The 11683-nt window shown below is 36.2% G+C and overlaps 1 protein-coding gene across 1 annotated transcript in view; it reads right to left on the bottom strand.

The window, feature by feature from the left end:
- Positions 1 to 11683, bottom strand: part of MME (membrane metalloendopeptidase) — a 109494-nt gene that overhangs the window by 37766 nt on the left and 60045 nt on the right. Inside the window, exons 10-16 of the mRNA XM_008059514.2 lie at positions 10041 to 10142; positions 8080 to 8216; positions 7877 to 7970; positions 6283 to 6411; positions 5086 to 5184; positions 3383 to 3463; positions 1668 to 1771 (exon numbers count right to left, since the gene is read on the bottom strand). Coding sequence (XP_008057705.1) covers positions 1668 to 1771; positions 3383 to 3463; positions 5086 to 5184; positions 6283 to 6411; positions 7877 to 7970; positions 8080 to 8216; positions 10041 to 10142 — 746 coding nt within the window. The remainder of the gene's footprint in view (positions 1 to 1667; positions 1772 to 3382; positions 3464 to 5085; positions 5185 to 6282; positions 6412 to 7876; positions 7971 to 8079; positions 8217 to 10040; positions 10143 to 11683) is intronic.

The raw sequence follows: 11683 nt of genomic DNA, 5'->3' as shown, positions 1-11683 counted from the left end.
TAGAGATGAGGTCTCGCTGCCCAGGCGGGTCTCGAACCCGCGGGCTTAGGCAATCCACTCACTTCAGCCTCCCAAAGGCACAGGATTATAGGCTGAGCCACCGAGCCCGGCTAAAAGCAGTAATTTAACAACTATTTTTAAAATTACGAAGGAAATCTTTTGGTGTTCTATGGCTACACGTTATTTTAGGTATTCTAGAAAGAATATTTGACAATATTTGTCTGTAGGTATTTTCTAGTATAATCAATTATTAAATCTAAGAATGTGTATTTTTAAAGAAATACAAATATTCAGACTTATAAGAAATTTCTCAGATGACAAATTTACCCAGAGTATTCTTTTCATAACTTTTTGTATGTTTCTAGAGATAGGATTTGGTCACTTGATTCCAACACCAACCATGTGTATCCAACGTTCCTTTTCCAGATGGGACAATAAATATTCTATGATATTTGCAGCCTTGCTTTTGGCACCATACAGCACAATATGTGCATCAATATATAATCCAACGTCAGAAAAAAAAGAATTAATCTTTCTTTCAGGGCACCCCAGTGTTGCAAGAATTTAAAATGTTAAGTAAGGATTAAAATGAACTGGCATTTCCATGAGTAATTCTGTCCAACTCGTACTTGGTTTACTGGGGACAGAACAGTCTTGTCACCAAACACTGCACTTTGTACTATTCTTGGCACAATATTTCCCTCCTTGTGGTACAGTTTATTACATCATGTCTTGCTCACCTTCTCCTGTCGTAATGTAATCCAAGTTCACCTTTGATTTATCCTGTGCTCAATCATACCTGTATTGGTTAGTATTCCAAGACACTAGCTAAATAAATGAATGAATAAATGAATAAACCAAGCACCTCTTTGGCATATTATTGTGCTAGTTACATGAATAAAGTCAGTATATTTATTTTTTACTTGCTCATTCACTCATTAATTTAGTTTTAGAGAACCTTCTATGTGCTTGATGCTGTAACTTTCCAGCTAAAAGGAAATTGTTCTATAGGGGAAAAGAAGTCCACTTATGTTTAAGTTGTAGGGATTTCAGTGCACAAACACACATGCAGGGAAATATGTTAGATACATCTACTTAACTGAAGAATAAACACTAAACAATAGCGATTATGAAGTATTGATGTCACTAACAAGCAGAGATGAAGAGCATTTGAAAGCTATGAAAAGGAATAGTCCTGGTGCCTCTTATTCCACAGGGTTGAGAAAAGTGTTACATAAATCGTCTAGGAAAAGGATGGAGCTGTGGGGTTCTTGAATGAAAAAAAGTGAGGCTGTCTGTAGAAAAAAATTTGGGGTACACAGTGAGGCCTAAGAGAAGGCTTGAAGGAGCTATAGGTTGGTTTACTTAAGCTAAGGTGTTTTTGAGACTCTTGCTCACAAATAAATTAGAGCGGAAAAGCAATGGCAGAAGAAACTTAAAAAATAAGGTAAGTCTGAGGACACCTTGACAAAAAAAATGAAATTTAGTTAAATTGCTGACCCATATCTTTAGTATAATATAATTAGATGCTTTTAGAGGTCCTCAATAGAAAGAGGACATTGTGCTTTTTAACTTTTGTCTAAGTCAGGCTCTTTCTCTTAATCCAACAAAGAAGGGAGGGAGGGGCCTCCTCTGAATAAACACATGAGAAACTGAAATACACATACTCATCCTTGTCCACCTTTTCTCGGAGCTTCTTTAGTTGTTTCCTTTGGCTCAGTTTTAAATTTTGAATTATGTTCTCAAAATATTCATCTTCTTTGTAGTTCAACTATATTACATAAAAGATTTTGGGAGAGATATTAAAACTAGTATCTTCAAAATGCTTTCTAAAAAAAATATAGGAGCTATTTTTAAAATTCTATCAGTTGGTAAAGTTAATAGAGAACATTTAAAATCTTACTCACAAATCGGCCTGGTTCTATATTACAGGTCAGTAATGCTCGAGTCAATTCACAAGTTCAGTCTATTCTTTTATAATCAATCAAATGAAAACAAGTGTCAGACAAACCTCACTCTATCGACATGATAGAGTGGCACATTCTTATTTAGTACCTACTGTATCCCACGTACTGTTTTAAGTACTTTAAATATACAGTTAAGTCCCCTACCTGTGAATGAGTTCCATTCTGAGAGCACGTTTTTAAGTCAAATTTGTTCACAAATCCAACAGTTAACCTAACTATCCAACTAACACAATCAGCTATATAGTACTGTACTGTAAACAGTTTATAATACGTTTCACACAAATAATACATAAGAACCAAACAGTAGTGTACAGTAAAATATACAAAAGCACAACTACTTGTAGAGGATGCAGACACATGACAATGTATGCCAGACATGTGAACTAACTTAATGTGATACCTTTTAAAGTTTGCAACCTGAAGGTGTGTAGGTAGGAGACTTACTGTGTATTATACTCATTGAATTCTTACAATAATCCTATGAACGAAAGGTTGCTATCCCCATTTTAAAACTGAGGAAACTGAGATACAGTTTAGACATTTGCCCAAGTTTAAATGATTTGAACCCAAGGAGCTTGGTTTTGAGTCTATGCTCTCAGCCACTACAGTCCTGCCGTGTAAGAATCCCCCAGGGCCTGCAAGCTGTAACCGTCTCATTTAAGAGAGAAAGTTATATTTTTCTGCAAATGGAAAGGGAGGAGAGGGCACGTGGCTTGCAAACTCCCATACAAGGCTAGTAATCAATGAATTAGGAATCACTGTCATGCCTGAACCTGGCAAGGCTCACTTCATTGTTACCCGGGTATCAAGCAGTTATGGTAACCCTGAAATTAGCAAAAGGATTCTCAGTCAGTGGGGTCTGAAATGAGTACTGTAATGACTTTAAGCAGTTCTCTTCTCTTTTTAATTGTTACATTACTGGGGGGAGTAAAACAGTTTCCATTTCTCAAATATTAGTGCTTTTTGTTTTGTTTTGTTTTGTTTTGTTTTAAAGAGAGGAGGCATGAACTATCATGGGAGATATCATGGGGGAGTAATTCAAAAGTAATTCCAAAGTAACTACCATGGGGGAGTAATTCAAAAGTTGAAGGAAACCTGAAGCTTTTACTCTCCAGGTCTGCATAAGACATGATAAAGAGGCTGAGGAACAGCTTGTGTTCACCACCTTGATGTCTAATCCTTGATACACTTTAAGGACACCAGATTTCCCTTACTATCCATAAAATGGAATATATGACAGGCAAAAGAACAGAAACCAAACAGAGTCCAGGCAAATGAAACAAAAGACAAACAAATGCAGTTCTGGCATCAATGTTAAAGGCTTGCTATAATGAGCTGCTTCTGGCACTATATAGCAAAAAATGACATTGCCACCAGCCCCAGGTATCATTAGCCCAGAGTCTTTATAGACTTACCTCAAGGTACTCATTATTCAGTTTGTTATCATTTGAAATAATATCATCAGGATAGCCGATTCTCTCTTTAATTGCTAACGCCTATGGAAATTATAATATCGAATGTAAAGATAATTATGCAACTTTCAGATGCAAGCATTTTTAACCTGCCCGTGACTGACTAGCAGTTGAATAACTTGACCCAAACTGTTCATTAAAAAAGAGTATTTGACAATACTTAAACAGAAATCGTTGTAATGGCTCCTGGGATTCAAAAACAAATAAAAAACAGGCCTGACATTTAGCATCTAATGCCATATTGTTTTAGGCTGCAGCTCTCTCAAAACCAAATTGAAACTGACTAAAGTCATTGTTCCATATGTATCATACTTCTATGAACTTTTTCTCTGGAAGACTTTTTCTTCAATGTTATGGAAGGGGTAATATTTAGAGTTTCCATTCTAGCAGATGATAATATCTTTCCACTTGATCTGGCTGAGAAAACAAATACAGGCTTACAGGTTTAGGGCTAATATATTCCTAAATATTGGTTCCTGGAGTTTTTATGTTTTCCTATATTTTCCGAAGTCAGCGTACCTATGTCTCAAGTTAAATAAATGATATTAATTTGACGAGTGGAAAACAGAGTTTTCCTTATTTCAGTTCCTATTTATCATTTACTTACAGTTTCTAATTTTCATTTTTACTATTTTCAAATGTTTTATTTTGCTTATTTTAGTGTCATAACTTTATACTTTTTATCTGCTTTGATTTCCTGAAAGATATGTGTCTTTTGATTCAGTCATATCATATTGCTCTTAAACAAAATTTAATTTTTCATGGGGAATTCAGCCTGTATGCCTGAGTTACTTGGTTTGCCATCAGATAGATGTGGTTTTGTTACAAATCTGTTACAAGAGCCCAGATTTCCCCAGGAGCTCAGGCCACATCTGTGTCACTAAAGTCACTCAGGCCAAGTCCATTTTCTTATAAGTTTCCACACTGTCAACTCATGACAAACCAGGCCCCTCTCAATGGAACTTTATTTCCTGTAAGACATTTCCCTAAAGCGTTTTCTAAGGGACACAAATTCTACAGAAAGTAAAAGGAACTACATAAAAATGATTTATCATTAAATACTTTGGGTACATACTATAGCAAAAAAGTTAAGCAAATTTCTTTACTGCTGAACTTCTTAAAATTGAAAATAAGTTAGATTCCAAGGTTAGAATCTTAGGTTATTGCCCGGGTTCAAGAGAAGAAACTAATTTGTTCATTTTCTCATTCAACATATGTTCAAGTGTCTACCAAGAGCCATGTACTTTGTAAAGGACTGAGGACAGGCAAATGTTCTGTCCCCAAGAGCAATGATAGGCAATGAAATAACTATTAACCTCCAAGTATGAAGTATGGTGCCATAGAAGCAGGTAACTAAGCCTAGAGTGGATGGGGGAAGCCTTCCTACAAGAAGTGCTTATTAAACTCCTTTGATCAAGGCATTCTCATGGAACAACTTACAGACCCGGTATTTCATGACACCACTTTGGAAATGCTGATCTAGAACAATCCAATTGGTTATATCAAACAGAAACCATGTGGTACACAGCTATGACATCATTTTTAAAATGCAATTCTTGATTGTATTTTTCCCTATATTTTCTCCTAAAGTTAATATTATCCTGTAAACACATTTTCTTTGATAGTTAACCTTGCTTGTTCTTTACCTTTTCTTCAGCTCTCTTTTTAGTTTCAGCATCCATCCAAGTGAGGTCATCTAAAGTCTTAATAAACACTTCCCGGATCTGTGCAATCAAATCCTCAACCTCAAATCAAAAGAACAGAAGACAAATTTAATTCATTCTTTGTAACACAAATTTTTAAAAATAGGTTACATAATGTCTTTCCGTGACTCAACAATATGTTAATAAACGTAAGTTTACAGATAAGCTGTGATCTAAACAAATGGATGTATGTGATCATTATATTTTTAAAACAATATTGCTACTATCGATGCGCCTGATTAAATAGGTATTACTTTATTTATTTGTTTGTTTATTTACTTATTTTTGTTTGAGTAGGAGTCTCACTCTGTCACCCAGGCTGGAGTGTCGTGGCACACTCATGGCCACCACAGTCTTGACCTGCTGGGTTTGGGTGATCCTTCCACTTCAACCTTCCAAGTAACTGGAAATACAGGCATGCACCACCACGCCTGTCTAATTTTTTGATTTATTGTAGAGATGAGGTCTCGTCATATTGCCCAGGCTGGTCTTGAAACCCTGGACTCAGGCAATTCTCTTGCCTCTACCTCCCAAAGTGCTGGTATTACAGACATGAGCCACTGTGCCCAGCTATCTACATTAATTTTAAAAAGTCGTCTTCACGGTGTAATGGTTTCCTCTATCATTTTAGAAGATCTAACATAAAACACTAGCTGTCATTACCATTAGTGGTTTAATTAAGCATAAAGTAGCATTTCAATAGATTCTTTCACCATACCGTTAAGTTCCATTGTCTTCATTTTAGTAACAATTAAAAAATGGAGCACATTTCTTACACTTCAAATGAACCCTGCTTTACTTTCTAGGTTTTCGAGAAAATACTAATCTTGGACAATTTTGGTAACAGAATAATTTATAAGTGACTTTATCAATGGAACATGTGACTGTGTATTCTGAACACACTGCTTCTGGAATACAGTTCATTGGTTTTGGATAAGATAATATCATGAGCAGAAAACTAAATGGACTCTTGGGGAAAGCAGGGAAACATTTATTGGGTTAACGACATGTGACGATTCAGAGGTTCTCTCCCTTACTAATAAAATTATAGTCCAATGATGGACAATTGTCATTGCCCATCAATACAAAAAACTGATAGTGCAGTGTGTAACTTGTAGTGCATTGTTCTGATAACATTACCACGTGTTTACTCTCTCCAGCAAAAGCCGCCTCCACATAAAGCCTTCCAACAGCATCTTCCATATTCCCGTTGACGTAGTTTGCACAACGTCTCCAAGTCGCTGTTTCTGATGTTGTGCCATAAAGAGCCTGTGGAAGAGAAAAAGAAAATGGCATTTGACCAAGAGTAGAGAACTGGCTCATAATAAGAGTACACATTTCTCACGACTCTATTCTTTATGTCTCGTCTAAGTCCTTGCAATATTCACTGGTTCTCCTCACACGGCATATGTCCCTAGCCTATGATCAAATGTAGCCCGATTGGTTTTGTTTACTTATACGTGATCTGAAAACAAGGTATATTTTCAGTAGCATGTCCCAGTAGAACTTTTGGCTATTATAAGTTAATATCCTTCTAGAAAGTTTAAGGATAAAAAAACACAACATTACGACCACTGCATAAACATAAATGTGAAGTAATGTTCAATAAATGTACCAGGGGAGAAATCTGGTATACAAGAAAACACATTCCTGCTTTTTAATGTTTTAGTTGAACTTCAGGTACTTAGAAAAACTGTATAAATTTAAGTATTAATAAGGGAATTAACCTAGATAAGAAATTTGGCACAGTACAATATTTGCACTTTTAATTTTAAAAATGTGTCTATATTTTCTTTTTAAGGGCAAAGACGGGCCAGGCATGGTGGCTCATGCTTATAATCCCAGCACTTTGGGAGGCAGAGGTGAAAGGATTGCTTGAATCCAGGGGTTCAAGACCAGCCTGGGCAACATGGCAAGACCTCGCCTCTACAACAAATCAAAAAAACTAGCTAGGCATGATGGTGCATGCCTATGGTTGCAGCTACTTGGAAGGCTGAGGTGGAAGAATCGCCTGAGCCCAGCAGGTTGAGGCTGCAGTGGCCATGAGTGTGCCACTGCACTCCAGCCTGGGCAACAGAGTGAGACTCCAACTCAAAACAAACAAACAAACAAACAAACAAACAAACGAAAAACAACCAGGGTAAAGACTGGAAATTTCAATTAATCAGTTATTTTCTTTCTAGAATACCAACCAATTCGTTTGCTATAATCTCTCCTTTCTCAATCCCTACTGCCTACTCCCTTCATAACAGGACTAAAATGATGATTGTTTAAATAATGTAGGTACAGCCTAAGATAAGGCTTTAGAGTTGTCTCCAGTTAGGTGTACTCTCAATAAATTGTCCACATCAATGTAGCCCATCTGTGTGCATGTCCAATGTGCAATAAGCACCTGAAAAATCAAGTTAGTTGAGATAGATACTCCTGCAATTGCTTTTAACACAACAACAACAAAAACAAGGCAGTATTCTCATAAACTGCTCAAATAACCAAATGCAACTTCTTTCAGGGCAATGCAATCATGGTGCCACACAGACCATCCTAAGATGGTAAAGCCCATGAAGGCTGATCTCTTTCCTAGGAAACATATTCTAAATATGTGTAAAATAACTAACATTTGCCATTTACTCCCTTGGCAAAGTGTACCACATTTTATCCGTGTACATGGAAAGTCTTTGCATCCATGTATCACTTTATGCTTTAAGTCTTAAGAAAAGAGAGATTTTTTCTTCACCTTGCGGAAAGCATTTCTGGACTCCTTGTAGTTTCGGCTGAGGCTGCTTACAAGATCCATTATGAATCGCCAGGACATTAAATTTTGAAGATCTCTGTATAAAAAAACCCACCACCCAGCAACAGAAAAGATGAGGCTGCAAAGCTTCTAAAGAGTGATATGAAATGTAAACTTTGAGCACATGGGCACTGTGACATACCTACCTGGCAGAATATTTGGTAAGAATAGGCTTAAGTTTGGTTAAATACTCTGGAGCATAAACAACCACATCTTCCTCATTTGGAATATTAATATTCACAGTTGACATGATTTCATTTGTGAAATTAGACCAGCTGAATGGCTGGAAAAAAGCAGGCATAAAACATTCAGTAATTATGAATTTCTCTTCTTGGTTCCAAAATTCAATTATAACTAGAGGGTTAGACGTTAAAAGGGTGTCAGTTACATCACTAAATAACTATCCTATGGTCAGTTTAATATTTGTTTAGGATTTTTCCTTAATTGTTTAAATCGGTTTTTGAATAAAAATTAGTTCTGCAACATGATTATTTAGATAGCAGAACTAAACCAACCACTACAGAAACAAAGGCTTTAAGCTTAGAAAACATTACAACTAGAAATTAGGCTCAAAGTTATCTTTTTGGTCTAAACAATATAAAAAATAAAAGAAAGAAACTTAGCTTTAAAAAATAAAGCTTTTTTTGGTTTATGTAAAAATAAAAGGTGAGTGGGCTCAGTGGCTCACACCTGTAATCCCTGAGCTTTGGAAGGCAAAGGCAGGAGAATCACTTAAGGCCAGGGTTACCAAGACCAACCTGATTAAAAGAGCCCTTGTCTCTACTCCTAATTTTTTTTAAAATTAGCTGAACATGATGGTGTGAGCCTATAGTCCCAGATTCTCTGGAAGCTTAGGCGGAAGGATCACTGGAGTCCAGGAACTTGTGGCTGCAGTGAGCTATGATTATGCCACTGTACTCCTGCCTGGGGGACACAGAGCAAGACCCTGTCTCTATGGAAAAAAAAAATGTACAAAAGATGTTTATCTTTTAAAAGTAGACATAAATAATACATTCAAATACAGTAATATATCCTTCTGTAATTGGAAACATATTGCAATAGTAGAGGCATAGTGATGTTATATAAACAAAACAGCATCTTTTAAACTATCAGTATTGGGTCTACAGGCATGCAGTTTTTATATTTCAGAAACCAAGTTTGGAGTTGTCAGCAGATGGAATTTTGTCTTTCTATTATTCTTTACATGAGAATTGAGAATGTGTAAGGTTATCAATATCTTAGACTCTATTTTACACACATACACACAATGGTCACTTACAGAACATGAGGTGTTATGCTATACCCTATTCTTGATTTCCTTTTAAGGTTTGGACTATTCTTTCAAAACATATTTCTCAAATATTTGTTATTTTTTAAAGGTTCTATGTAAAAAATGTCTAACTCAGTAAGTTATGCCTAAGTCCTTGTTTACTAGCATTAGTACCAAAGAGAATTTCCATCCCTGAATGGTAGCTTGTAGACTTTCCCATGAATGTTGCTTCATTTCCAACTGTGTGCATCAGCTAATACAAAAGAATAAGTGCACAGTCCCAGAAAGAGATTACTGGATAACAGCTAAGCAATAAGAAGCCAATTGCTGTTTACAAATGGAATCTATGAGACATATTTTCTTATTTCTGTTTTCTATTTCTGTATTAGTGTTCTGAACACCTCCATGGATGGCCTTGATGAGAACATGGAAAGTTCTATGAATAAGCTAACTTTTTTAGGAGTTAAAAAGAAATCTAGTGCTTTCATTGTTCAACTGTCCAAGTCTGATTACTATATAATCGCCTTTCAGAGAGATTTTCAGTTTTAATATTTTCCAAGCCCTATGATAGTTTCTAATTTTATTATATTAGCTGTCTTAAAAGGAGTTTTACATTTAAAATTCACTCTGACTTTATAAATTATAATTTCAAATAGTTAAAAAAATTTTTTAGGTCTTGTCATGAAGTCAAATAGCTGGTATCATCTAAATTTACTTTGAAGTTCAATTTATCTTAATAAACTTTTTTAAGAAAACAATGAATTTTTAAAATAGTATTTCAGTGTTATAATTTTAGAAAATGGCACAATAGGAGGGTACATAAAACATCCTGCATACCTCTCCACCGATCTCTAGTGAAAAGTTATTTTGAAACTGGGCCAGAGTCATCTTGTTATAAAGAAGCATCGGATCATTTCGATCTTCAGGTTTGCTTGTAGCCTGTGGAGTTAATTATGGATCATTATTATAGAACTAAGAATTCTTTAGCAAAGCATAACTTTATACAAGAGAAAAAGAAATATAGGCTAGGTACAACATCACTGGATTTAAGCTCTATCCTGTACTTTGTCATATCAAAAAGAAAAGTGAAATATAAGAAATTTCAAAAGTACGTTCACTAACAGTTATTGAAATTTGGCTGCAGTGTCAAGTGGCAAATTCTTCAAAAATCTTTTGATGCTTTGACAAGTGCTAAGCCACATAAGTAATATCTGTGGCTACAGCTATTGGCCTGCTTACTTGTGTCTGTAGCTATTTCATACTATAACTTCCTTGGATATAGTCATCTCCAACTTATCTCTCAAATGCTCTATCTCCCACCTCCATCACTACTATTCAGTGTCCTAGTTAAGATTCAGACAGGAAAAAAAATGCATTCGCTTCTATACAAATTACACAGAAAATTCCTGGTACACAGCACAACGAGGTGGCAAGTTATCTGAGGAGAAGGATGACACCATCTACTTTTGTGACTATCCTCCTCACCCAGCCTGACTAGTTTAGCACTTTGCATGCAACATCCAATTTTATTTTTTTCACTGGACGTAATAAAAAGGAAAAAAGAAAACTGAGACAGCAACTCCTCAACTAATGGTTGAACTGAGTTAATGCAACTTTAACTGAGAAGAGACGAAAGGTGTACGTTCAAAATGGGAATTATTTCTTAGTGACAATGGCTCCAATTTCCCCTTCAGGCTACTTATTTATTCATTCACTGAAAACAGTTATTTATTGGACATGTCCTACACACAATACTATGATGAATATTGTTAGCGATACACAAGTCATCCAAAGATGACTAAGACTCCAGGTCAATCTCAGAGTCTAAAATAAAAATGAAAATACAGACACATAATTCTAGAACAATTATAGAGCTGAGGCTGGTCGAAAGAGAACACGGACTGGGAAAAACCCAAGGAAGGAAACTGTTCTCTTCCATCAGTTCTATTTCCAGCACAGAACTACTTGGGACCCATCAAACTGCCATTCATCCAGCGGCAGCTTCAAGCCTAGCCTGACTCTGATTGGAGATTTGTGTTTTCATCCTCCAAGAGCTTCACTCTTTAAGTTTCTTATGAAGCCAGTGGCAGGGGCAAGCGAGTGGACAGAGAGCTAGGGATGCAGTTGTTGTTTGCAATGACAACAGAGCTCCGTGGGTCCTAGACCCAATCTGACCATGGGTTCAGTCAATAATGTGGATGCTGCTTAGACTCAGCATGCACTTGCTAAAGTAGGCGGGACCCAAAGGACCATCAGAGAAGAAAGTGCCAGCTGAAACTCCAAGGGTTTGTCTAGAGTCAGAGGAAATTCAGGCATGCCTCCTTTGGACTTTGTTGCTGAATTCTTGTCTTATCCCCCTTAGTCTCAGTGGTATAACATTGCCATGGGACCACATTTAGGGGCTAATACTTCTTAGCAAAGGAATAAAGTTAATCTCTGTGATTATCTTAAACTCTAACTTGTATACCTCAAAACTAAAA

The sequence above is a fragment of the Carlito syrichta genome, unplaced genomic scaffold (assembly GCF_000164805.1).
Source record: "Carlito syrichta isolate Samal-C Ts95f unplaced genomic scaffold, Tarsius_syrichta-2.0.1 Scaffold304229, whole genome shotgun sequence".
NCBI classification, from domain to species: Eukaryota; Metazoa; Chordata; class Mammalia; order Primates; family Tarsiidae; genus Carlito; species Carlito syrichta.
Note: the sequence above shows the minus strand (reverse complement) of the source record. Positions and strands in the feature narration are given on the sequence as shown.